The sequence below is a fragment of the Lissotriton vulgaris genome, unplaced genomic scaffold, assembly GCF_964263255.1.
Source record: "Lissotriton vulgaris unplaced genomic scaffold, aLisVul1.2 SCAFFOLD_788, whole genome shotgun sequence".
Lineage (NCBI taxonomy): Eukaryota > Metazoa > Chordata > Amphibia > Caudata > Salamandridae > Lissotriton > Lissotriton vulgaris.
The window spans coordinates 502404-527734 of record NW_028243221.1 but is presented as its reverse complement, the minus strand read 5'-3'; the positions used below and the strand labels follow the sequence as shown (position 1 = coordinate 527734).

At 46.6% G+C, this 25331-nt stretch overlaps 1 protein-coding gene across 1 annotated transcript in view; it reads right to left on the bottom strand.

Annotated features, from left to right (window-relative positions):
• TOMM40L (translocase of outer mitochondrial membrane 40 like) overlaps nt 1-25331 on the bottom strand; it is a 537771-nt gene that overhangs the window by 10037 nt on the left and 502403 nt on the right. Inside the window, exons 7-8 of the mRNA XM_086948535.1 lie at nt 14324-14400; nt 14078-14180 (exon numbers count right to left, since the gene is read on the bottom strand). Of these exons, the coding sequence (XP_086804661.1) occupies nt 14078-14180; nt 14324-14400 (180 nt within the window). The remainder of the gene's footprint in view (nt 1-14077; nt 14181-14323; nt 14401-25331) is intronic.

Sequence of the window (25331 nt, the reverse complement as noted above, 5' to 3'; positions counted from 1 at the left end):
AAAATTGTTGAATTAGTCAGATAATGACTAAAGATGTCGAGTAAAGACAAAAAATTGAAAGAACTACCAGAAGAAAGTGAAATAATATCACCAACTGGCGAGCTCAATGCTCCAGGATCCTCACAGAAGGAGCCGGAAAAAAGAACTGACCTAACTGTCACCTGTGGTGCATGATGGGAGCCTGGAGGCTCATAGTGGTCTTAAAGGCACAGCGCCAGTTTTTTTCCTATTGTTACAATGCAGCCTTTCTAGGCTAAAGCTGCCTCTATGGTCCTGCCTGTTTTACCTTTGAAAATAAAGGTTGTGTGTTTGAAAGACAACAAAGGCAGTGCTTTCTTCTTTGCATTTTCATATAATGTAATTTATATGTCTTTTTTTAACAAATGTAAAGATTTGTTTCAGGCATTTGGGGGCAGTCTTTTGAGCCTAGTATGGTTATTTTAGGCTGCATATGGATAATGCATATTATCTATATATATATATAGTTATTATATGTGTATTTATATGTATCTATATATATATATATATATATATATATATATATATATATATATATATATATATATATATATATATATATATATATATATATATATATATATATATATATATATATGTAGATATATGCATATTATTGGCTATTGCTCCGGGGTCCAGCACGAGGGCGGGACTATTCAGTGCTTATGACTATTGATGAGTATCCCCTGGAAGAGAATCTGGAGGCCGCGTGAATTTATCGCTGGCGTCCGTCAGCAATGTATTCTCTCCTCCGTAACAAACGTCCGGGCCCTCATACAATGAAAATAAACGTCATATAGGTCATCATAAAATAGTCAAGTGATTTCCAGTTCTGCATGAGATCAGCGTGGATGCAGTTGGTTCGCATCAGCATTTACTGGAACAACTGACTGTGGAGGCGACCCTGCCATGGGCTGCCAAAGGTTGGCATAGTATTTATTAGCAGAACCATGCATGGGATCGACATAGGCTGCAGTGGACTCACTTCAGCAGATACTGGCGAGCTGGTGTGGTGTGTGCGCACAAGATTAACATTGGCTGCTGATGGCTAGCATCATGTTTACTGGCATAGCCGGTTGTGGTGGTGACGTTGACAGGGCTGCCACAGTCTGGCATAGGATGTATTGTCAGAACCATATATGGATGCTGCATTTGATCAACAGGGGTTGCAGTAGAATGGCTTCAGCATGCACAAGCACATCTGGTTGGGCGTTCAGCAAGAGAATCACATGGGCTGCAGCTTGCGGTGATCGGCGTTTATTGTGGGAGTTCAATGTGTGGGATCAACACTGGCTGCAGTGGCTGATATCAGTGTTTACTGGAAGTGCTCAGTGGGAATTGTGCATGGTACTCCTAGCGGTCGCTGTATTTATTAAAAGAGTTGGGTATGGGTGATGCATGGGATCACCTTGGACTGAAATATGTTGACAACAATGTTTTTTTTTAGTGACTGCAGAACTGGTTATGGGTTCTATATGGGGTTTCTTCTGAATTGACTCACTCTGTGGTGATGCATACTGACAAAATGTGATTGTAATGGGCACCATAGGCTGGCACTCACTTTGTGGCAGAAGTGTATATTTGGGGATGAATAACAAAGGATGGAGAAGGACCGGACTGAGATTCATAAACTGTTTAGCAGTACTTTACTTTATTTTATATATGGTTTTTATAAGCACAACTAAACACTTTTCTGTGCCCTCTGATCATTTTGGGCAATTAGCAGCATTTTGCTCAGCAAAACCTGGTGATGTAAACCCTGTAGTTCATCTAGTGAAGATAGTGTGTGCCAGGGATGCCTACCATCAAATATATATCCCAAAATATGACAGAGCCCTAAAGAGCATAGTAAAACAAAAGAAATGAGAGGCAACCCATGAAGAGAAGAATAAGAAAACATAAGGTTGATTCCAAAATTCTTTAAAGAAGTATGTGATGAGTCTGTTAGTACTTGAATGTTCTTTTATTGCTTTCTTTCAACTTGAGAACATACAGACGCAAACAACGTGTTTCGCCCCAACATGGGCAAAAAAGAGCATAGTGCTGCAAGCCGAGAGTAAAAGAGGTATGAGGGCCAGCCAAGACATGGCACAATGTTAGAGTGAAGGGTTGGCACAGATGCACGGGTGCTGTACTAGCTCAGTTTGGTAGGTGACAATGGGTGGCATTCACATTCAGAAACCACTCTTCACACACTAGGAGAGCTGTTGATGAAGAAAGAGTGTACTAGATTTACAATGACATTCACAAGTTAAGTTGCCTATGCCTTTGATGGGCTCCTTCTAGGTAGGAGTGGCACTGCTATGCCTCCAAGCAATGGATAAGCAAGGAGGTAGCAGGTAAGGAGTATGCTAAGATTAAGAAACATAAATGACTCCTACGTATGGCATCATTAGTCGGTCCAGGCCTGCGCATTGCCAAGGGTTTGCCAATGCTTAGAATTGGAAAAGCACGAATACCTCTCAGAAGCTAAATTAGAAGTGAGCTGGTGATAAGGCAGAGTAATATTGTACATGGTATTACAAATACAAGGCGTTATTCCCAATCTTTAACTAGGTGACTGGAGCTATAACGTATGGAATGTGAAATAACACAAGGAAAGTGGTTATTACCATACCATTTCGGTAAGTTTTTGTCCTGCATTATGGTTTATTTCCAGACATATTACCATGTGCTTTGTGCAGGTGGGTGGGAGTTTTGAATACCTGACACTAGAAATGTCGGGCGATGACCCAGCTATGCATGTCTGTTCTCAGACAGCAATATTGTAATACTGACAGGTACTCCAGCTAAATTCTTTTCATCTACCCCAAGGAGTAATGTTCACAGCAGTCCCAATGATAAAGGATGTGAGCATTCCCAGGGAGTAATGTTGGCAGCAGTCCGAGTTATAAAGGATGTCAGCACTCCCAGGGAGTAATGTTGGCGGCAGTCCCAGTTATAAAGGATGTGAGCATTCCCCACACACCCACACTGTCTTATCAGACCCTTTGAAGACCTCTTCTGGGGTATCAAAGAAGTGTGTGTGGGAGCGGTACACAACACGCAGGTGGGCGGGAAACAAGAGGGCATAAGGGAGCTTGAGATCCCGCAAGCGGGCCTTCTCCGCCATAAACGATTGTCGCTGCTGCACCAGCCGCGTATAGTCAGGGAAGATAAGGATGCGTGCATTGTTATATATATAGGGGACACTTACTTTTGGACGGAGGCACCAGGCTCTGAGAAAGAGGCATTCTACTGCACCAGCGCACTTTGGCATTAGCACACGAGGCTCCCAGCTAACTCCTCGCCGCACCCGCTTCGCGGGTGCCGCTTCGCGGGTGCCGCTTCGCTGGTGAGCTCCTGTGTTAGCAGCTACGTGGGAGTACACGCAAGGTCCTAGGCGGCAAGGCGGTAAGGGGCGCGAGGCACCAGCGGGGCTGCGAGCGTGCAGGGACTTCATTTCCCAGAAGTCCCTGCGAGACCAAGGAAGAGCTTCCGGTCCGCTCTCCCTGCTGGCCCGCCCCCCGCCCATCAAAGGATTTCAAAAGCGTACCTGCAATCTCCATTCTGTGGGACAATTACTTTTGGACGGAGGCACCAGGCTCTGAGAAAGAGGCATTCTACTGCACCAGCGCACTTTGGCATTAGCACACGAGGCTCCCAGCTAACTCCTCGCCGCACCCGCTTCGCGGGTGCTGCTTCGCTGGTGAGCTCCTGTGTTAGCAGCTACGTGGGAGTACACACAAGGTCCTAGGCGGCAAGGCGGTAAGGGGCGCGAGGCACCAGCGGGGCTGCGAGCATGCAGGGACTTCATTTCCCAGAAGTCCTGGCGAGACCAAGGAAGAGCTTCCGGTCCGCTCTCCCTGCTGGCCCGCCCCCCCACCCAAATCGCCACCTACAAAACGCCATCTCACTCCCGCAGCGCGGGACGCAGCCCGGGCTAAGACTGGGCAAAGACAGGGCCGTTTTAGGCCGCTTAAGACCGGACCGGGCCAGCCCTCTTGGCTTTTATCTGTGTGAATTTTTAGTTGGCCCTCCTGCTTTGATTAATCTCACTTACCTTCCACACAATGTCTTCTCGCGAAACTAGGAGTAAGGCCACTAAGACCTCCAAAAAAGCTACAGGCACTCTAGATGATTTTATCACCAGGACCAGCCTTTCCATTGATAACGAAATAACTAAACTCCAGCATAAAGTATCAATAGAACTAGAGTGTGCTAGGAGGCTCTCTACCGAACTTGCACTTAGAAAAAAATCTTCTCTAGGCAGTATTGCAACCTCAAAAACTCCTGAACGCACTACTGGCCCAACACCAATCATCACCTTGGCCGAGGTTCATTCAATAGTAGAGGAAACAACCCCTCTTATTAATCATGATCCCACTGGGCCCTCCGTTAGTGCTGAATCCGCAATCCTTCCACCTTTGGACCCTCCAATGGAGGCTACTGAGGATAGCACAAATGGAGCGACCCGTAAGTCACCGGTTGAGATAGAGACCAATAAAAGTCAGGCATCTGCTAAGGCACCATCAAAACACAAGAGAAAACGCAAACATCTAACTGCCTTTGCTAGGAAAAAGGCAAAAGTTGCACTTAGCCATAATATTACGGGGGGACTCCAAGTATGCCTAGCGTAATAGCAGATAATACTATACATGATGAAGTGCCGGTAACTGTAGAAAGTACTAATGTCAGCGTAGATGAACAAATTTCTATTGTAATGGCTGACCATTCTGACTATGAGGGCCAAAGAGTCTCGTCTGATATGACAGAACAAGATGGTGGAAGGGAAGAATTTTTAAAACTAGTGTGGGAGACGCTTAAGAGATTACTTAGACCATTAGAAGTCAGGCTAACTGGCATTGAGAATCAGTTACTTGAGGTAGAGAAAAGTGTCATCACCCTGTCAAGCTTAAGCCTCAACTGTACTGAAGTGTCTACAGTCCCTAAACAAGTTCCAGTGCCCGCCCCGGTTTTACCATTGAATACAAACCCATCTAATGTACAGAAAAAAAAGGAGGGAACAGTAAGAAATACAAACACCAAACAGCCAACTAGCACTAATGATAATTCAAATCCAACTCCCTCAACCTCTACAACTGTAAACTCCACCAGCAAACCCTCGCAGAAAAGTCACGGACATAGTAACACATCCCAACTGCCGAATCCCACCACTAGCCACTCTTCTATCCAGAGTGCACCGGCCCCAAAGAAACCCCCATCAAATCCGCCTGCATACCCTTATATCACCCCTGCAAGCAACCAACCCCTGCCTGATAGATCTTTCGTAAATACCACCTATAAAACAAACTTTCAGTCTAGCCATACGTATAGTAATTTTAGAGGAGGGTATATAGATCTGCCACCTGACGCCAGTCCATTTGTAGCCGTTCTCACAGGGGTGCCTGAATTGGATAGTCAATATGAAGAGAACTTCCAATCCCTAAAAAATAAAGTGATTTTTTGGCTAAATACAAATAAACCCATTCTGAACCAGATGAAAAGTAAAATCCTTATGGTTCGGAGGGTACCGTGGGTAGGGCCCATGGCTAAATCAATCACGGGTGATTGTATTGTTATATCCTTTGAGGAACCCCACAGTGCTGAACAGATCTGCAATTGGAAATCGTACGGAGCAACTCCTCCCATTGAAGCTAGGCCCTTATCGTTCTTTTACCCTCCACCCAGACCCATTCAACACGGCCCCAACTGGAACTCTGTCAACCAGTATTATGGCTACGCACCTAACTTGGCTAGACAGGGTGACCATAATATGTGGTCTGGCATCCCCACCTTCAATAGATTCAGTTGTTTAGATGCTGTCGACTGACTTGGAACTATGCCTGACTGTATTTCCAAGTTATATGACACTTTTTGTAACATGGATAATGGCAATCCTCATCTTATAAATGTCCTACAACTGTATGATGATGATCAGGTCACTGAGGATAGGATGCGTAGGATCATCTCTAATCACAAGAAAATAGAATTGTCTTCACCAGCTGGAAAAGCATGCTATAGTCTAGTTAGGGGTGGTCCGGACGGGGGATTTGACACTGTAGTTAGAGAAAAAGCCAAAGACCTAGAGAAAGACATGCCCAATCTACAGTTAGGCAGTGTACCTAATCAGCCTGTAACCAAGTCTTTCTTCGACGACCAGAGCCTATCACCTCGCTTACTTATTCTATCGTGGAACATCGCAGGTGTTGGCAAGAACCTAAAAGACCCTGACTGGGCAGACTATATTGACACCTGTGACATTTGTCTGTTACAAGAAACCTGGGCGACTGAAGTTCCACATCGGGTTGGATACAAAACTTATGGAACCGAGGCAGTCCAGTCTGACAGAGGAAGACCATCAGGGGGCCTAATTATTTGGCTAAAAATCACTCTGGTCATGCAGGTTGAATTTATCGATACAGGCACTCCTGATATTCTGGCCCTAAAGGTTATTCCTCCTAGCGGAAATGAATGTTACATCATTAATGTCTACAACAGACCGATTGGCCATTCCAAGGTTTCGCCAACACTTGAAGCCTTGGATCTCCTCTTGAAAAACGTAGTCGGTGACACCCCGGTTATTTTGGGAGGAGACTTAAACTGTAATTTCGAACCTGTTCCGGGCATCTATGATGTTTTTGAAGATGAGGACCAAGCGTATAAAATTCCCCAGCTTGAGACCACAAAATTTGTCAAATACTCCACCTTGGCCGGCCAACTACTAAGACTAACCGCAGATCATGGTCTTAGAGCATGCAACGGCCGCCTCCCGTCGGACTTGCAAAAACAACCAACCTTCTCCAAAGCTAATAGCAACCTAGATTTTGTACTTGTTTCTCTTAGCATCTGGCACTTTTTGATTGACTTAAAAGTGACAAGTAGGGGGGAAAGTGATCACTATCCTCTGGAACTTTACATCGATGTGTATATGGTTAGTGATACCATCACAACAACAGCTGAGAACACCCATGGAAGTATGTGCGAGGATGTCCACATAAACAACAATAGACGCGCAGTAAAATGGCCACGCATTTTGGCGGATGGTAAGGCCTTAGCGTCGGTGTACTCTCTTTTTGAGCAAACGTTTGCACATATAGTTGACCACACCTTCTTACCTGAACACTTTGATCATTTCATTGAACTCCATAATGTTTTCTTCAAAGAACTAAAAACATATCTGTCAAAAATGCCAAGAAAAAAGCAACAAAACATAAGAGTGGCCAATCACGGAAAACTATGGTATGACCACTCATGTAGGATTGCTAAAAGAAACTTACTGCTTGCCATCAAAAATAAGTCAAAGGAAGAAGTTAAACTTGCTAGGGTGGAATAGAAACGTGCCCAAAAAACATCTAAAAAACTCTGGGAGGAATCGATTTGGGCTGAAATGTTAGCTGCTGCAAAAATCAATGATAATGTTGGCTTCTGGAGGCTGGTGGCAAATGATGGGCACGCTGGGAGAGTTGTGAAAGATGTGTTCCTGGACGAGATGACCTGGGTAACCCACTTTACAACTCTTTATAAACAATACGATGGTGACAACAACAGGAGCACATGGTCCCCTCCTCCTATTGAATCCCTTAACTTTACACTGGAGGAGACAGTAAGGGCGATCAACGAACTAACAAATACCAAAGCTCCTGGTCCAGACAAAATACCGGGGGATCTATACAAACACGATGTTGATGTCTGGGCCCCTTATGTGAACCGCCAGTTTAACGTTTTGTCTTCAAACTGCAGCTTTCCAGATAGTTGGCGTGCAGCGGAGGTTGTGTTAATTTTTAAAAAAGGGGAATAGACTGATACCCTCTAACTACAGACCAATCAGTCTTATGGATACGCTCCAAAAACTGTATGCCAAACACCTGTTATTCCGGATCAACGACTGGCTGGAAGACTCGAATATAATCTCCAAATTCCAAGCTGGGTTTAGGAGCAAGACCAGCACTATAGACCAAATTTTTCGATTCTGTTGTTTGATCTGGAAGTATGTGCACATTAAAAAAGGTCACCTGTATGTAGCCTTCGTTGACCTGAGAGCTGCATTCGATCTTGTCCCGCGCAGTCTGCTTTGGAAAACTTTAAGAGAAGTAGGTCTACCTGGATGCCTCCTAGCCCAAATAGTTGAGCTGCACGCTGGCAACTTTGCAAACATTAGGTGGGGTCCTAATGGTGAGCTGACACGCAATATTCCTATTGAACGCGGGGTTCGCCAGGGGTGCGTCCTGGCCCCTACCTTGTTCTCTCTGTTTATTAATGATGTCCCCGAATATTTGAATGCCTGTATCAATGATTCCCCGCAGCTTAATGGAGAAAGGGTGCCTGCGTTGCTCTTCGCAGATGACACCATACTTATATCTCAGACAAAAAAGGGCCTCCAGGCACTCCTTAACTCCTTCAGCTGCTACTGCTTGACAAAGGGTTTGGAAATTAATGCTGACAAAACAAAATGTATGTCATTAAATCCCAGTAAACCAGATAGAGGGTTCTTGACCTTGAATAGTCAAAAACTAGGTACTGTGGAAAACTTTTCCTATTTGGGTGTCGTACTTGATTCGAAACTAAGTTGGAAGGCCCAAATCGAGAAAAGTAAGATATCTTATGCCCACAATGTCAAACCGATCATATGCAAAATGAATGCCAGCACAAGCAAAAGTGTAACCCCTGTTTTAGAACTTTTTAAATTTAAAATTCAATCTGCTGTGCTATATGGAGCAGAGATATGGGGCCCTTGGGCAAAAGATAGTTTCCAGAGCCTGGACAATAAATTTATGCGTGCCATTGTAAGGGTCCCAAATAGTACACCTCTTTTACCCCTTCAACTTGACCTGAATTTTAGGAGAACAGACTATTTTGCTATTTTAAGACCACTAATATTCTGGGTTAGGCTATGGACCACCCCGGAGCTGATAGAATATAGAAATGGCCTACAAGAACTGTTGATTCTTGATTCTCTTAATTCCATACAGTGGCTAGTGCACATTAAAAAATGGTTAACACTCCTGGGCTTATACTCAATGTGGGAGACTCCTGACAAATTGCCTACCTCCTCCAAATTAATAGTCAAGCGAGCCTTCTGGACTCACATGAGTGAAAAAATAGTGGATGGAAGTAGAGTTGGGTCCGCAGTTCGGGAGTTTCTATCATTTAAGGATGAGTTCCATTTTGAATCATTCCTGGACGAGATAGAGCCACCCATCGCAAAGTCACTGTATTTAAAGTTCAGATACGGTATACTTATGCTGAATCACAATACAGAACGATGGGCACAAAAAAGACTGGGAGAATTGAATGTTAAAACGGGGTGTTGCCCTATGTGTTACAATGCCTGCATAGAGAACGAGGTTCATATGTTTTTTGTTTGTAGTGCATACATGAATGCTAGAAAGAAATGGCTAAAACCAATGTGTAACCTCTTGGGAACCAGATCCTGCTCTATAGCCTATAGGATCATGAAAAGTAATTCAACCCAGTACATAGTATTTAGCATAAGTAAATTCCTTTACTTTGTTTATATAATCCGTAAGAAACAAGGACAGGTACTCTGAGCTGGACAGGTGTATATGTTTACAAACCCCTCATATTATAAAATGAAAATATTTTAAATGGTATATGTTTACAAAACCCGTACATTACCAAAATGAAATGTATCTTAAATTGAAAATGAAAAAACTATTTTTTTAAGTATCATTTTTTAATTAATTGTTGCCATGCATATTGCTTGATTGTTTATTTTTATGTATGTATGTGACTTTTATGGCCAAATTGGCCGAAATAAAGAAAGAAATAAATAAATATATAGGAGGTTCCTTGGCTCGGGCCTGCTTCAAGATGGCGTTAGGATCAAGATAATTCAAGAGTTTCGCTATGACTGGGCGTGGACGAGCCCCCGGCGGAGACTTCTGCATAAGCGCCCTGTGGGCCACAACAAAGCAATGGGACAGAGTCTCCGGGGGAAGCCAGCCTTCCAACCACTGTGTAAGGAAGCGTTCCATGTTGTCTCCCTCACAGCCCTTCAGAAACCCAACGAAGTGGAGGTTGTTGCGCCTGGCCCGCCCTTCAGCATCTTCCACTCGCAACACTAATCCCTTCTGAACTGTCTCCATGGCAGCTACTTTTTTCTTTAGCGAGGTGACGTTGTCCTTCACTCCAGAGATACAGGTTTCTGCCTCTGTGATGCGCGACACTGCGTTGCACAAGTCTTGTCTCAGCAGTATGACATCTGAGCCAACCGGGTGATGGCAGCCATAAGTGCCGCATTATCAGATACCGCCCCCTGTTGTCCTCCTGGTGTCCCAGCAGCCGCCCCAGCTCCAGTATATTTTTTGATGGGGCCTTGCTTGGTCTGGCCTCCACCACCCTTATCTCGTGTCATGGCCGCTTCCGGGACTCCCCACACGAGCCCAAGGAGGATAATGGAAGGAGCACAAATCGGGAACACCCACCAGTAGGCACCCGCGGTCTGGTCTGACCGCCGAACGGGAACCCAGCCAGAACTGCCCCCAAGCTGTGGCCAAGGTGATGCGGTTCACTCGGAGAATCCCCCCACCCCCACGGCCCGATACGACCACCGAATCCCCAGCTGGCACTGGCTCAAAAGAAGGAGAGGGGGAAAGAAGATGGTGGGCAGGCCCTCACAGGTCCCCAGTCGGCTCCCAGTCCCAGCAGAGCCCTCGGTGCTACGGAGAGCTCCTCTCACCCAATAGTCCGTTGAGGTCACCTCCAGAATAAAATTAGTGCTCCAAAATGGCTTTCAGCACCCCCAGCAACACCCCACCTCCAAGACCTCTGGCTGCTCGCAGATCAGGGCTGCTCAAAGGGAGATGCGGGACAAGAATATAGCACCACAGCAAGTCCCAATCACAGTGGCGCCCCCGCCGGTCAGCTTCTGAGATCTTTCCCCTTCTACTGCAGGCTCACCGCAGCCCGACACGATCGCCGAAGCCCCAGTATTCACAGTCTCAATTAGGAGGAGGGGGAGGAGAGACAGTGGCGATGAGGCCCTCCCCAATACTGCAATGGGCCCCAGGGAAGACCCAGTGTCACAGAGGGCCCCCCCTCACCCCCGAGATCCAGCACAGCCGCCTCCAGGAGAAACTCAGTGTCCCAAGATGGCGGCCAGCAGGCCGCGCCGCTCACCCCAGCAGCACTTTACCTCCGTCGACCGAACAGGCCATCGAGCTGCACCGCCACTCTGCCTGTCCTCGCCGAGTCAGGGAACACCAGTTATCTGCATGCTAGCTCCTATCCAGCAGCACTCGTCCGGGCTTGTGGGAGACCAACAACCAGCCTGCCATCTGCACCGCTGCTACATCGGCACCTCAGTCCGGCCAGAGATCAGGCAATTCCATGGCTTCTCACAGGGCATGCCTCCCACAGGCCACGGCACCTCCCAGCGGCCTCAGCACCGTCCTCGAGCCTCCCGCAACGTCTAGACTGGTCTGGGTGTATGCCGCCGTGCTCCGACTGCAGCAGAGCAGCCCACGGCACCTCCCAGCGGCCTCAGCACCGTCCTCGAGCCTCCCGCAACGTCTAGACTGGTCTGGGTGTATGCCGCCGTGCTCCGACTGCAGCAGAGCAGCACAGGGACCGACACAGGGTCGGAGAGACAGGATAATTGGACAGGATGTTACGGGGTTGGACGCAGCGCGCTCAGAACACGACCGCCATCATGGCTTTCCAAGCCACGCCCCCCTTCTTATCCAATTTTGAAACCACAGCAGGAATATAGGCTGGCGTTTTCATTAAGTCTAGGTCCTCCTGCCATAAGTAGCCCACGATGGGAATGGCCCTAGTGGAGCATTGTGTTGAAGGTTTAAAATCATACAAGAAACACTATGTCTGCTTAGCAGGCATAGGTAGATTGAAGAGCCTTGAATCGTGTTCCAAGAGATCGTGGAAGCTGCCGACATCTGCAGGGAAAGAGTCACCTATAGGCAGAGTAGGCGAGGGTAAAGTCAGAGCTACATAATCGTCCCATTCATCATGGACATCCAGATCCAACTGCAGCTCTACTTCTTCTGGCTGCTGATCATCACTATCCTGTACCTCAACAGGGATTTCCAAATGTGGTGGAACACTTGTGGTTCTTGGAAGTAGAGGCGGATGCGCAGCGAGCGGTGCAGGAACTACAACAGGAACCTCCTGTGTAGATGGTGGTTGCGGAGCCTCAGAAAATCGTTTGTAGTAGTCATGGATCATCATACGAAGATCAGTGACCAATGAAATGGGAATATTAATGGAAGGCTCTTGTGCACGATCCTCCTGTTCTTCATATGGATAATGCTCTTGAAATGCATCTGTGCGTTGAGCGCTGTGATGCCTTGCATCATAGAAGGAATATTCATCCTCCAAATAAGTAGCTGGATCATGAAGCACCTCGTCCTCCTCTGAGTACCCTCATCTGACTCTGAGCTGTGAGGCCACTATACGTTCGAGAAAGGGTCAGAGTAGTATCGATATTCTTAAACTTTAACAAATATTACACCACAGAAATAGTTCATGGTTTGTTCACCAGGAACATGGATTTATTCTGCTAAGTGACACATTCATTAGATGCTTTTAAATTCAAAACATTAATGTTACTTCATGTAGTAACATTAATGTTTTAAATTTAAAAGCATCTAACGAATGTGTCACTTAGCAGAATAAATCCATGTTCCTGGTGAACCCTTTCTCGAACATATTGTTATTATGACCCAGGTCGGGTAGTTTTATTTGGGTTAACCCCGTTAAAACTCAACACTCTCTGAGCTGTGAGGGGCTGTATGTCGGGCCATAGGGACCATCATACCATCATCCTCAGATTCCTGAAAATCCAAGAGGCAAGTAAGAGGCAATGGGGATATCTTTGAAAAGTACTGTAGGAGAGATGGTATCACTTTTTAAGGCACAACATCTTTTCCTCATCGACGGCGACGCTGTAGTCGTCTGTAGAATCTTTAGCAGCGGTTGAAGAGAGAGACTCGCCGACGGTGAGGTGACGAGCTGGACCGTCGGTGGAGAAGCCCTCGTCGATGGAGACAGTCTTACGACAGTCGTTGACGGTGACAGCAGCACTTCCGTCTTTGATGACGAAACCGCTATCGGAATCTTGACTGTCAACATAGTTGAAGTCAGTGATGAGACCGTCGACAGAGCTCCTGATTTTGTTGGAACAGAGGCTGCAGACTGTGATTTCTTCATTGACAAGCAGATTTTTACAGATGAAGAATCCCTGGAAGGGAGTATGGTGCTGACGGTGAAGCAGAACCAGCTTTTTGATGAGAGGAAGAGGAACCAGGCTTATCTTTTTTAACCCTCTTTTACTCAGGCTTCTCCTTACTTTGAGATCTAGATTTTTTTAGGTTCTCTCAGTGAAGAGGAAGACCCTTCCTTTTCTTGGAGGAGGTTTGTGGCCTCCCTTCACCTTCAGAGTCGGAGTCCTTAGCAGCCTTTTTCTTTGCAGCCAGAGAAGAAGCCTACCCTAACGATCTTTGAGGGGTTTTGTGGAAAAAGTACCACAGTACTTGCATTCTCTGGGCTTGTGGTCAGGATAAAAGCAATGAAAGCACTCATTATGCGGGTCCTCAGAATACAGTCTAAACTTTTCACAAGTCTTGCAGGGCCTGAACAACCCCTTTTTTAGACTCAGACATAATGAAGAAAAAATAGGTACTCACACTCCTGGACTGTACCTCGGAAGAAGAGATGAAGCAACAAATGAACTGTAAGCTGGAAGTTAAAAAGGGCAACAGTAGAAACACTGTGACTGAGCAGAGCTCAGGGCGACTCGCAAACACATAACGTACAGTAAAAAATCTGAGGTATGGTGGCCCTGCAAGGGTTGGAGACTGTATGGTCTACGCTCTGATTGGCTGGAGTTTGGACGTTTTGAAACAATGGTAATAGGATGCTAAAGGCTAGTAATTTCCTATGGCAATTGAATGTTAATTTTTTTAATACTGCTATTTTACTGTTACCGTGGGACTCCCACCATGACAACGGGGAAGATACAAGCATGTGAATCTATGAAAGATACAGTACTGGAGAAATATATTTATTTATTTATTCCATACTGCATTTTTGTCAGGCTTACCTCTAAAAACCACGTTGGCTTTCGGGATGTCCAACTGGTAACCAAACGCAAAGGACGTCTCCTGTATCCTGGTATTGGCTTCAAACTCCACACCGACCTGGATCTATTTTTGGAAAGTAATGTGCGGTCATTAACTTGAAGTGATAGCACACAAAATACGTCTTTTTATAACAGAATTTATGTAATACTGTAACAGGAAAGGATACAGAACAATAAGGGAAAAAAAGAGGTTTAGTAGGATTGTACCTGGTCATTGGCTTTGTGGTAATAGCTAGCATGAGCGCCACCATAACCAATGTTCAGTGTTGCCACCCAGTTCTGAGCTGGAAGATAAAATAAACGATTAGAGAACAGATATGGGTGGGTTTGATAGTGCAAAGCAAAGTCAGAAACAAGAATACAAAAAAAGAAGCAGAGACAGATGTCAACAAAAACGGCAAGCAGCAGAGAGACGTCGATCAAACCAAAAGCACACAAAACTCTATTAGCTGGACAAGAAAAGCAAGAAAGCTGAATTCCAACATGCAGGACAAAGAAAAGTGAAAACCAGAGAACGAGTGAATGAGGAAGGTAAAGTAGGCAGGAAAGTGTAAGGATTAAAGGACAAATGGAAGCGATACATGGACAAGGCAAAAAAGAGGGAAAGAAGGAAAAACAGAAGATTTTGATTTGAAGAATAAGAAATACGGAGGAGAGTTGTACGTCAGAATATAGCAGTCAGCAAAGTTCTGTGACAAAAAATCTTGTGTTATAAATTTCGTTGAGAAAATACCTTCCCATTGGGTTTAGACTTTCTATCATCAATTCCACAGAGTAATATTTATGTAAACTATATTTAGGACACAATTTATCGGCGGATAATATTCTGACAACAATATTTCCAGAGAAAAGAATACTAGGAAGGTAGGACGGGTTAGGTAATGAAGGACGAAATATAAAATAATGAGAGTGCAGAGAATACTTGAAATGATGGACAAGAACAGAAAAGAATCGTGTGTGAGAAAATATAGAGCACAGAAAAAGGAAAAGACAAAGCAAAGCAATATAGACAAGTTGGATAAGAGCAAAGAAGGGTGAAGCCATGAAAGACTGGAAGAGATAGACAAAAGAGGTAAGAAAGTAATTTACAACAAACACAAAGGAAATAGCATTGGATAATAAAAGCAAACACAGAGTTAAGGTGAGTGAGTGAGCACATGGAAAAATGCACTGGAACTCAAGGAAGTCTGGATTACATGTTAATGGACACAATGACACAACAAATCAAGGGAAATTGGGGTAATTAGCCATGCAGAACACTGAAAAGTGGAAGAGGGAATGTAAGTAAGATCAGCACAATGACAACGAGAGAGAGAGGGTCAGAGAGTAAGCAAGAGTGCATGATGAACAAGCAAAAGTATAATACAGAATGGAAAAGGTAAAAACGGATAAAGAAGGAGAAGAGGGAGATTTAAGGTAGAGACAAACCTGGACGAGGGAAAGCAATGAAGATTTCAAGAATGACAGACAATGGGATCTGAGGAAGAGAGAGAGAGAGAAAGAAACAACTGGAGAAGAATAAGACTGGGAAATATAAATGAAGGCCAAGGAAAACCCAAATGGAAAACACAAATTTAATGGATGAAACGGCCATGCTGTAAAATTAAAAAAAAAAAAAGAGAAAGAGCACACTCAATGAAGACTTCAATAGATTTAGACGAATAAGGAAACATTTGCACACAAAAAAAGAATATGGTGGGCCTGAAAATATGAGCATAAGATCAGAAATATAATGTAAGGATTATATCGAAAGCAAGCAATGAATAGAGACATAGAAATAGTGGAATAGCCAAAAAAGTGTGGGAATAAGTGAGGCAGAGGGAGAGAAAAAGCAAAAAGCAAGAAATAATGACTTTGGGAAAAGATGTGTCTCAATAAACAAATAGATGGTTAAGATACACAAAAGAGCAGTCTTCACATGTATTTGGGTTAGGAAGCCCTACGAACAGATTGAATAGTATCATAAAATGGAAAGCTTTGCTCAAGTTCCTGTTGAGAGGGGACCTTGCCTGGTAGTTTGGTTAGACTGTTCCTACAGTAGCAGCACTAAGACTGATTTTGCAAAACGTGGCACAGTACAAAAAAGCAATGTACTGGAATCCAGCACCAAGAAATAACCAGTGGCTCAGAATAATTCAAGCATAATACAAGGCAGCACATTAAGTCTGATGTTATGTCAAGATGTTGGCCAGATGCTCACTGTGCCATAGGATTCAATCTGCACCATAATCACAAGCCCCCAATAGGCTTAAATCAGTCAGGTGTTGCTTGTGTTCATTCAGAGAGAGCCTGGCATGGCAGTTTCAGCTAATTTGCATTAACTCTGCTCCATCAGCGGAGTTTGCTAAGTTGTGCCCACTCCGCGTTACACTTGTAATGCGGAGTTCCGGCAAAACTCGGCCAACCATTGTGTTGCACCGTTTTTTCTCACGCACGGCTCGCCAACGTTAAGTTGGAGAGCGAGGATCAGAGTACTCTAGTGAACTTTTCGGAAGTTAGACCTTCACCTGGCAAGATTTTTTCAGTGCGGGCTGTCATGGCAGGTTGCGACTGTTCAAACTGAGAAAACTGCAGCTCGAGTAGAAAATCAACTTGAGCAGCAAAAGAAGCAGTGCCCTCTGACGCACAGCATGGTGCAGTTCGTGCTGAGTTTACACCACGGAACAAGCTCCCGGTGCTCAACATCAGCGTGAGCAGCACAACGTGCCAAATTCTGCCTGCTCGCAGAACACTGCACAATCTTGCAGATTTTTTATGTAACTCCGCGAGGTCCACCCACCCCTAATTTGCATTACAGTTCCCTGTCTGAGGTGGCTTGTGGCCAAAAAAATGAAAGACTGTAATGCAGCCCTGAGTTAATTACCAGAGGTAGGATTAATTCAGTCAACGTACTCATCACTTTTTTTCCTCAAAGGTTACTGGTCAGAGGGGATGGAGCTTGGAAGTTGTAGGCAGAGTTAGGTCAGTGTTCATCATAATTCTTTATAGAAGTTTGTGATCTTGCCTAGAAGAGAAGATTTAGAGAGGAATGTTTACTGCTTGATGTGCGGTCATGCTCTTGAGTGTCCGACTGCATGTATTTGGTATCCTGGTTTTCGAATTTGGCCCTAGCATCAGCCTAATCTATGTCCAGAAGTGAGGCCTGTCCAATGATATGAGTAAGATCCTATGCTTTTCCTGTGATCTGGAGGGGCAGCCAAGCATAACCTCATTAAGTGAACTGGTGGTGAAAGCATATTGTGTTTTGTGCACCCAAAGTTGTGACGAGACCTTTTTTATCAGTGTCACTGTAGTGGGGGCCTACAAGCCCACTCCTGTAAAGTTCAGCCTCTATGTGCTTTCCCATCTCCTAGTGCTGACAACCTGTATGGATGTTATACATGTGTGTGTAGCGAGCATGGTACATGCATAGTGTATGTGTAAGGGAGCCAGAGTAATCGAGGCCCATAGGATCTGTTTTATACACCAAAAGCTTGACATTTGCACACGGCAGAGGAGAGGATTTTCCCAGACAGTGGAAGTGTATTTCCAACATTCCTGGAGCTGTAGAAAGGAGGCCTAGACACTGAAGCTAGAGGAGATGACAGGCCTCCTTTAGAAATCCGATTAAGGCTTTTGCATGGGAAGAGGCTGCTGATTCGCTTCTGAAGACTTCCATTTGGTAGATGTAAGGCGTGAGGGGTGGGGCTGCAGACTCTTTTGTGCAAGGTGAAGGGAACCTTTAAGTAGGTTCAGCCCTTTCATCTTTCCATGATTAACTCCTTCAGTTAGCTGGTGCAGAAACCTCACACCTTTGTGTGGCTCTGTTGTGGATGCTCCGGACTGAAGACTACCCAGCTGTGATAATCATCACTCTGTACAAAGGCTTTGTCTGGAAAACAGCCTGGAGAGGATACTTGAAATGAGAACCACCTTAAACCGGTTCTGAAGCTGCAGACAGTGGATACACATCTCTGGACCGATGTAGCTATACAAAAGTAGAACATCACTACCACACTTGTATTCATGTTCAAAATCATCTTTGACCAAGGAAGTGCTCCTCAAATTCCTCTGAGGACTGCTGCGCAACCAGAGCTGGTGTCTGCATGACAGCTAGCATCCCACAGATGAAGGGAAATCATCTGTACCTCTGGCCAGAAGGGCTGTATATCTTCCCAGAAGCACCTAGAAGCTTGCCTTTTGAGAGAAGGAAGGAGCATACCAACCCTGCAGGAGGAGTGCCTGTCCAGAAGGAGGGAGGTGCAGCATGTCCCGATGTCTGCGTGGCCACTCAGGATAGAAGGATTGAATAGAGTGATCTATACCACAGTGTCTGGGGGCCTTTAGTTTCTCTAAAAAGGACCCTGGCAGGGATTGCAAAGATCACAACTGTGATGGCTGGGGCCCAGTTGGGGCAGTGATCACCTGTCAAAAGTAACTAGCCGGTGATGGCTGCCTCTGCCCGAGAGTAACTGGCCTGTGCGTGGCCGCATCTGCTCAAAGTAATTGGCCCATGCAGGGCTACATCTATCCACCCTGTGAACAGCTAGACTAGACTACCGAGACCCCTGGGTGCTGTGGCATTTATTGGTATCCTGACAACCCAGGACTACTGACTGAATGGTTGCCAGGAGAACGGGCAAAGTGCGGGCAGACAAGATGTAGGAAGATACAAGAATAAATCTGCAAGCTGTTGCGTCACTTCTCGGGAGAGAGAATGCAAGTGCGCGGGAGAGAAAGCTGGACAGCTGCACCCGTTCAAAGAGGATGTGATCCACCAAGTGTTGCAGGAATAACAACTGATACCTAGTAGTAAAGACAAAGCGCTATAACTTCCGAAGGGATAACTACACATGAGCTGTAATCACACTAGCACTCTTATTCTAAAGCTGGTGCTCTCCTCAATGGGGTAGGGGGGCTGAACCTTTCTCAAGGGAGAAGAGTGGGGGTGATAGCATATAGTGGCGCAGCGCTGGCTGATAGTGTACAAGGATACTAAAGCTAAAGGACAAGCTACTTACCTTTTGTAATGCCTTATCTGGCAGAGACATGATCTAGCCGCAGATTTCTTACCTTTGAATTTCCTAGGCGTCAAGATTTTTCTTCTAGCAATATCCTTGCGCGCCGGTAGGTGGAATCAGTCAATCCGCATGACGTCATTGGCGTCGTCTCCCCCGTTGTGATGTTCATGTCACCTATATAGGGCCACCTCGGCGTACTGACGTCATTTACTTTCACAACTTTCCAAGCCAGCAGTGCGAAGCTATGAAGTTCACTGACATTGGTGTGTTTTGAACTAGGGCCAAGAAAAGGAACAGCCCTGCCCCTAAAATTCCTGCCCGGTGTGCCGGGAGGATGGGTGGGTCGGTAAGGAATCTGCAGCTAGATCATGTCTCTACCAGATAAGGCGTTACTGAAAGTAAGTAACTTATCCGTCTTATAGAGACATCTAGCCGCAGATTCCTTACCTCTGAATAGAGACCCATGCAATACCATCCCCAGAGGAGGGACTGTGGAAGTCCTGCAGGACAGAGCGGACTAAAAGGCCATCTCTTGACAGTCCAGGCAGTAGTGCTTGGTGAACGTGTGCTGTGATGCCCACGTTGCTTCCTGACAAATGTCGATGACTGGAGCTCCACGTTGCAATGCCGTGATAGCAGCCTTAGCTCTGATAGAATGAGCCTTAAGCATTCAGGAGGCTGGCTGCTTTTTGGCCAGAGCGTAACAGATTTTAATGCAAAGGACGACCCAACAAAAGATTGTCCTTTTCTGTACTGTACAACGCTTTTTCAGTCCCAAATACCCCACGAAGAGTTGGTCGTCCAACCGGAACTCTTTTGTGCGGTCAAGGTAGAATAACAATGCTTTTTTGGGGTCCAGATGGTGGAGTCGCTCCTATTCTTTAGAGGGGTGTGGAGGAGCGTAGAAAGTGGGCAAGGTGACAGATTTCCCCATGTGGAATGGTGTTACCACTTTTGGTAAGAAAGAGGCCATAGTGCAAAGCACCAACTTATCAGGGAATATGGTCAATCGTAGATCACAGAGCCTGCAATTTGCTCACTCTCCAGACAGATGTTATTGCCCCTAAAAAGGTTGTTTTAATGGTAAAAAGCCAGAGGGGGCAGTGGTGCAGAGGTTCGAATGGAGCACACATCAGGAAGGTGAGAACCAAATTAAGGTCCCACTGAGGCATGTTGAAAGGGGCAGGTTGAAACATATGTACAAGCCCCTTAGGAAATCTATTTCAATAGGATATTTAAATAAAGAGGGTTGGTCTGGTAGCCTCTAAAAGGCAGACAGGGCCGAAAGGTACCCTTTGAGAGTGCTCAGAGCAGAGCCCTGCAAGGCCAGGGTCAAAATAAAAATAAGGACTTGAGAGAGGTAAGAATCCAAGAGGATCAATAGATCTTTCTGTACAATATTTTACAAATTTGTGCCTCCGGTATGCGTATACCAGCTTGGTAGAGGGACTCCTGGCTATCAAATAACATTACAGACTTCGGGAGGAAGGATGAATGCTTTCAACTGACGCCGCTCAATCTCCACGCCAGAAGGTGTGGAGTTGACAGGTTCGGTGGAGGACCCTCCTCTGCTGCTGCGATAGAAGATCCTCCCGAAGGGGCAGCCTGATCAGAGGATTGATGGTCAGCTGGAGAAACTCAGTATACCAGACTTTCCATACCCAGTCCGAGCGACAAGAATGACTTCGGCCTGGTCACTCCTGATCTTCTTGAGCACTCTGGACAGGGTTGGTATTGGTGGAAAGGCGTATATGAATCCTGAGCTCCACTTGAGATGAAAAGCGTTGCTGAGCGAGTGTCACCTTGGAAACTCCAGCATGCAAAACTGCTGTCATTGCACGTTCTCAGCGGAGGCAAACAGATCTAACCAAGGCTCTCCCCACTGCTGAAAGAGAACTTGCACCACCTCCGGATGGAGACGCCGTTCATGATCCGCTAGGCATCGACAGCTGCATTTGTTTGTTCTGGCATTGAGAGAACCTGCCAGGTGTTAAACCACCAGGGAAATGCCTAGCTGTTCCAGCCACGTTTGAAGAAGCAGGGCCTCTTGACAAATGGTCTACGACCTGACCCCGCCCTATTTGTTGCAGTACCACATGGCGGTGGTGTTGTCCATGAATATTTGAACCAGCTTTCCCTAGATTGGAGGAAGAAAGGCTTTCAATGTCAATTGAATGGTCTGGCTCCAGCAAGTTGATGTTGGGTCTAGATTCTGCCGGAGACCATCTCTCCCAGATAGCCGCTCCATCCCAGGAGTGACACATCGGTTACTATTGTGTAGTCTGGTTGGGGAAGGGAGAGAGATTGCTGCATCTGACCCAATCGCGATTTGTAACCTACCACTGCAGGTCCTGTGCAGTTCTCTCCAAGATCTGGACCATGTCGGAGAGATTCCGCTGATGCTGCGCCCACTAGAACTTCACGTCCCACTGCAGAGCCCGTATATTCCATCTGGCATGTGTCACTAGCAGGATGCAGGAGGCCATGAGGCCCTGCAGCCTCAGAATCATTCTCACCGAAATCCAGGATAAAGGCTAAAACATCCGTACATTAGCCTGAATATCATGGACTCGACGTTTCGAGAGGACACTGCACTGTATCCAGAAGAGCTCTAATAAAAAGGAGCGCCTGAGAGGGTGTCAGGTGTAACTTCGGCACATTAATAGAGAACCCCAGCACGTGCAGAAAGTTCGCCGTAGTCTGGAGGTCGAGCACGATAGCCTGGGGCGAACTCGCCTTAAAAAACAAGTCATCAAGATAGAAGAAGACTAGTTCCCTTGATCTGCGCAGATGAGCTGCGACCACTGCCATCACCTTGGTGAACACCCGAAGGGCAGTGGTAAGGCCAAAGGGAAGCACAGTGAACTGAAAGTCTGTGGATTATCGTAAACCGCAGGTAGCGCCAATGGGCAGGCAGAACAGGAATGTGAAAATAGGTGTTCTCTAAGTCCAAAGCTACCATACAGTCTCCTGGGTCCAGGGCAGGCAAGACCTGAGTAGGAGTGAGCATGTTGCACCTGTTCTTTTTGAGGAAGTAGTTGAGGGCACGCAGATCTAGGTGAGGGCTCAGGCCCTTTTCCTTCTTCGGGACAAGAAGGTAGCCGGAATAGCAACTACAGCCTACTTCGGGTGTCGGAACCCTCTCTATGGCTCCCTTGGCCAAGAGAGTCATGACTTCCTCCTGAAGCAAAGCCTGGTGATTCTCTGCCAGCCGGTCGCAAGCTGGAGGCATGGAGGGAGGGGTAGTCTTCAAGGGAAGGTAGTAGCTCCTTCGGACCATCTGAAGGACCCACCTATCCGATGTGATAATTTCCCAAAGGTGGAGGTAATGGCTGATCCTGCCACCAACTGGCCGCCCGTGATCTAGAAGGGCTGGAATAGGAAGGTTTGGAGGCTGAGGGGCGGTGGGGTGGTGGACTGACCCGAACTCTGGCTGCCCAACCCATGGGGTCAGAACGAGCTACGCCCATGGCCGGGCAGAGGTTACTGAACTTGCGTGCCTGAAAGACCCTTCTGTACCCACGAAAGAGGCAAAAAGCAGACAGAGGTGTGTGGCCACTGAGAGGCCCAAGAACTCAGCCATAGCGTGTGGGTCTTCAAAGAGCTCTAGGGCCATGTCTGCTTTGCCTCTGAAGAGATGGGTCCATCAAAGGGCATTTCCATGAGGGAAGCCTGGACATCCCAGGAAAATCCAGAAGTTCTCAGCCAGGCGTGGTGTCGAGCAGCCACCATCAATGACCTTGTTCTGCCCAGTGAGTCGGTCGTGTCAAGCCCACATCGAACGGCGAACTTTGTCGCATCCCTCCTGTCTGATACCGCTTAGGAGAGGATGGCCGGGCCTCCTCCGGGACCTATGGCAGCACTTGTGCAACCGTTTCCGACAAGGAGTGGGAATATTGGACTAGGCATGCGATGTTCACTGACCGCAATGAAAGGCTGGCGGAAGAAAAGATCTTCTTACATCAACTATCCGGCCTCTTGGATTCCCTGTCCGAGGGTGCGGAAGGGAACGCGCCTTGTGAGGTAGAGGCTTGGACCACCAAGCTCTCAGGGGTAAGGTGGTTGGTGCAGAAATGTGGGTCGTCCGGTGCAAGGCGATGGGGGCAGGTGATTGTCCTATTCACAGGAGTCCCTGTGCTGGGTTTGGACCAGGATCCCAGACGTAAATTAGTCAAGGCCTCGTTGAATGGTAGGAGGGGTTCTGAGGAGGAGACACCTGGCAGTAAGACCTGCGTTAAGAAGTTCATCTTGACTTCCACCGAAGGCAGCTGAAGTTCCGGGACCTCAGCTGCCCTTCTCACCACCATTGCATACGAAGCTCCCTCCTCCGTAGTCACAGTAAGGAAAGGAAGCAGACCAGAATCTGGAGAGATATCCTGTCCACTGGCCTCACCCAATTCCTCATAACAATCCATTTCGTATTGAGGCTGGTCTTGTAAAGGGTTCAGCGACCCCTCAGAATCTTCCTCCATTCCTACCCCTTCAAAATAAGGCTGAGGAAGCAATCTAAGACCCAAGGGTGCCATTGGTGCTGAAATCGGCTTCAGTAGGTGCTGATCTGGCTCCAGGTTGTCAGGGATAAGAATGCGGGAGGCCCTGCTGGGGGTGGGGGGGGCTGCGGGGTGGGCTGTTGGCAGTGTCAGGTGTCTCTGCGCAGGGGAAGGTCTCAGTGGCACAACCAGCATTGGTCCATATCGATTACCAGATCCAAGTGGGGGGCTTTGGGTAGTGGTCACAGGGGCCAGAGCTGCCTGCACTGAACCCAATCGAGTCACCTATGAGCCTCCGGGGCATGATGGCGTACCAGGAGGGTCAGGCCACCCAAATATGAGGCACATGGCACATGGCATCATCAAATTATCTGAGCTGGGCACGGGTCAATCGGTTCCTGGGAAGGAAGGGAAGCGTGGTGCCGACACAGGAGCTGCAGAACGAGGCCTAGAGCACCGAGGCTCCTCCATCACGTCAGCCGGCGGACAGGGAGACGTCGAAGCACGCTTTAACTTCTTGTGTTTCTTATGCCTCTTACCTGACCTTCCTGATGGCTTTAAGTGGAAGGGCGATGGCTGGACCTTCCTTTTGACCGGGACTGATAACAATATCTCTGGGGCGAATGACACAGCTTTACACACCGCTCCCTCAAAACATTGTCCAGCAGTGAGAGCATGATTTTGAGTCGTGGTTGCGCTCCAGGCACCAAAGACAAATCAGGTGTGGGTCCGTCATCGACATGGTGCAGTGGCAGGCACCGCATAGTTTCAATCTAGAAGTCTTCTTTGATGTGTCGGAAAAACAGACATACCAAAAAATGTTCGACAAAATGTTGAAAAAAGCCTGTCGAAAAATTACCGAGGGTAGCTCTCTCCACGAATCTGCGCTGGCTGGTGCGGAAAGAAAAGAACTGATGTCAGCATGCAGAGGTGGTGCCTATATAGGTGACGCGGACATCACAACAGTGGACACGACGCATACAACGCCATGCGGAGCCGACCAACGCCACTTACCGGCATGCAAGGGTAATGCTTGAAGAAAAATCATCCGGATCCAGTTTGATGTCTGGGAAAATTAAAGGTAAAGAATCTGCGGCTAGATGTCCTTATCAAGTGTGCACTTTGTCGTAATAGGGTGCAGTATTTAGTTATAGTGAACTCAAAAGAAAGAATGCCACAGGGAAAAGATCGTAGAAAAATGAGTAATTGAACAGATGAGGACAGGGCGTAGATAATTTCAGTTTTTGATAATTCAATGTCTAATTGCAGGCAGGGAAGGAAGATATGTGTGGCACTAAGGAATAAAGGAAGTCAAAGGAGGAGACAATAACAACAGGAACTGTCATATAGTAGAAGACGACGACAGCGGGAGAGATGTTGGTAGGGTAGATGAGGGAAGGAGAACAATAATTTGGGCAGGGGTGAGAAGTGCATATTAACCTCCTAGTTAACGAAAAGGCTTGGCATGGACCTGGGGATTAGGCTGGGCTGCTGTTGGAGCCAAAACTTCAAGCAATTTTACAGACTGGAATTTCCAGCTAGTAAAATCTGGTCTAGTGTTCCCACACCTGGCATAACCGAGAGCAGAACTGGGTTAAACCACATGTGGAGAGAATGGGCCATTTGTGATCAGGTGGAACAGTATGCCACCTAGGGATACAGCTCCACTGTACTCGTAATCAGTAGAATAAAGGGATGTGTGATACGAGTTCGTATCAAATACCT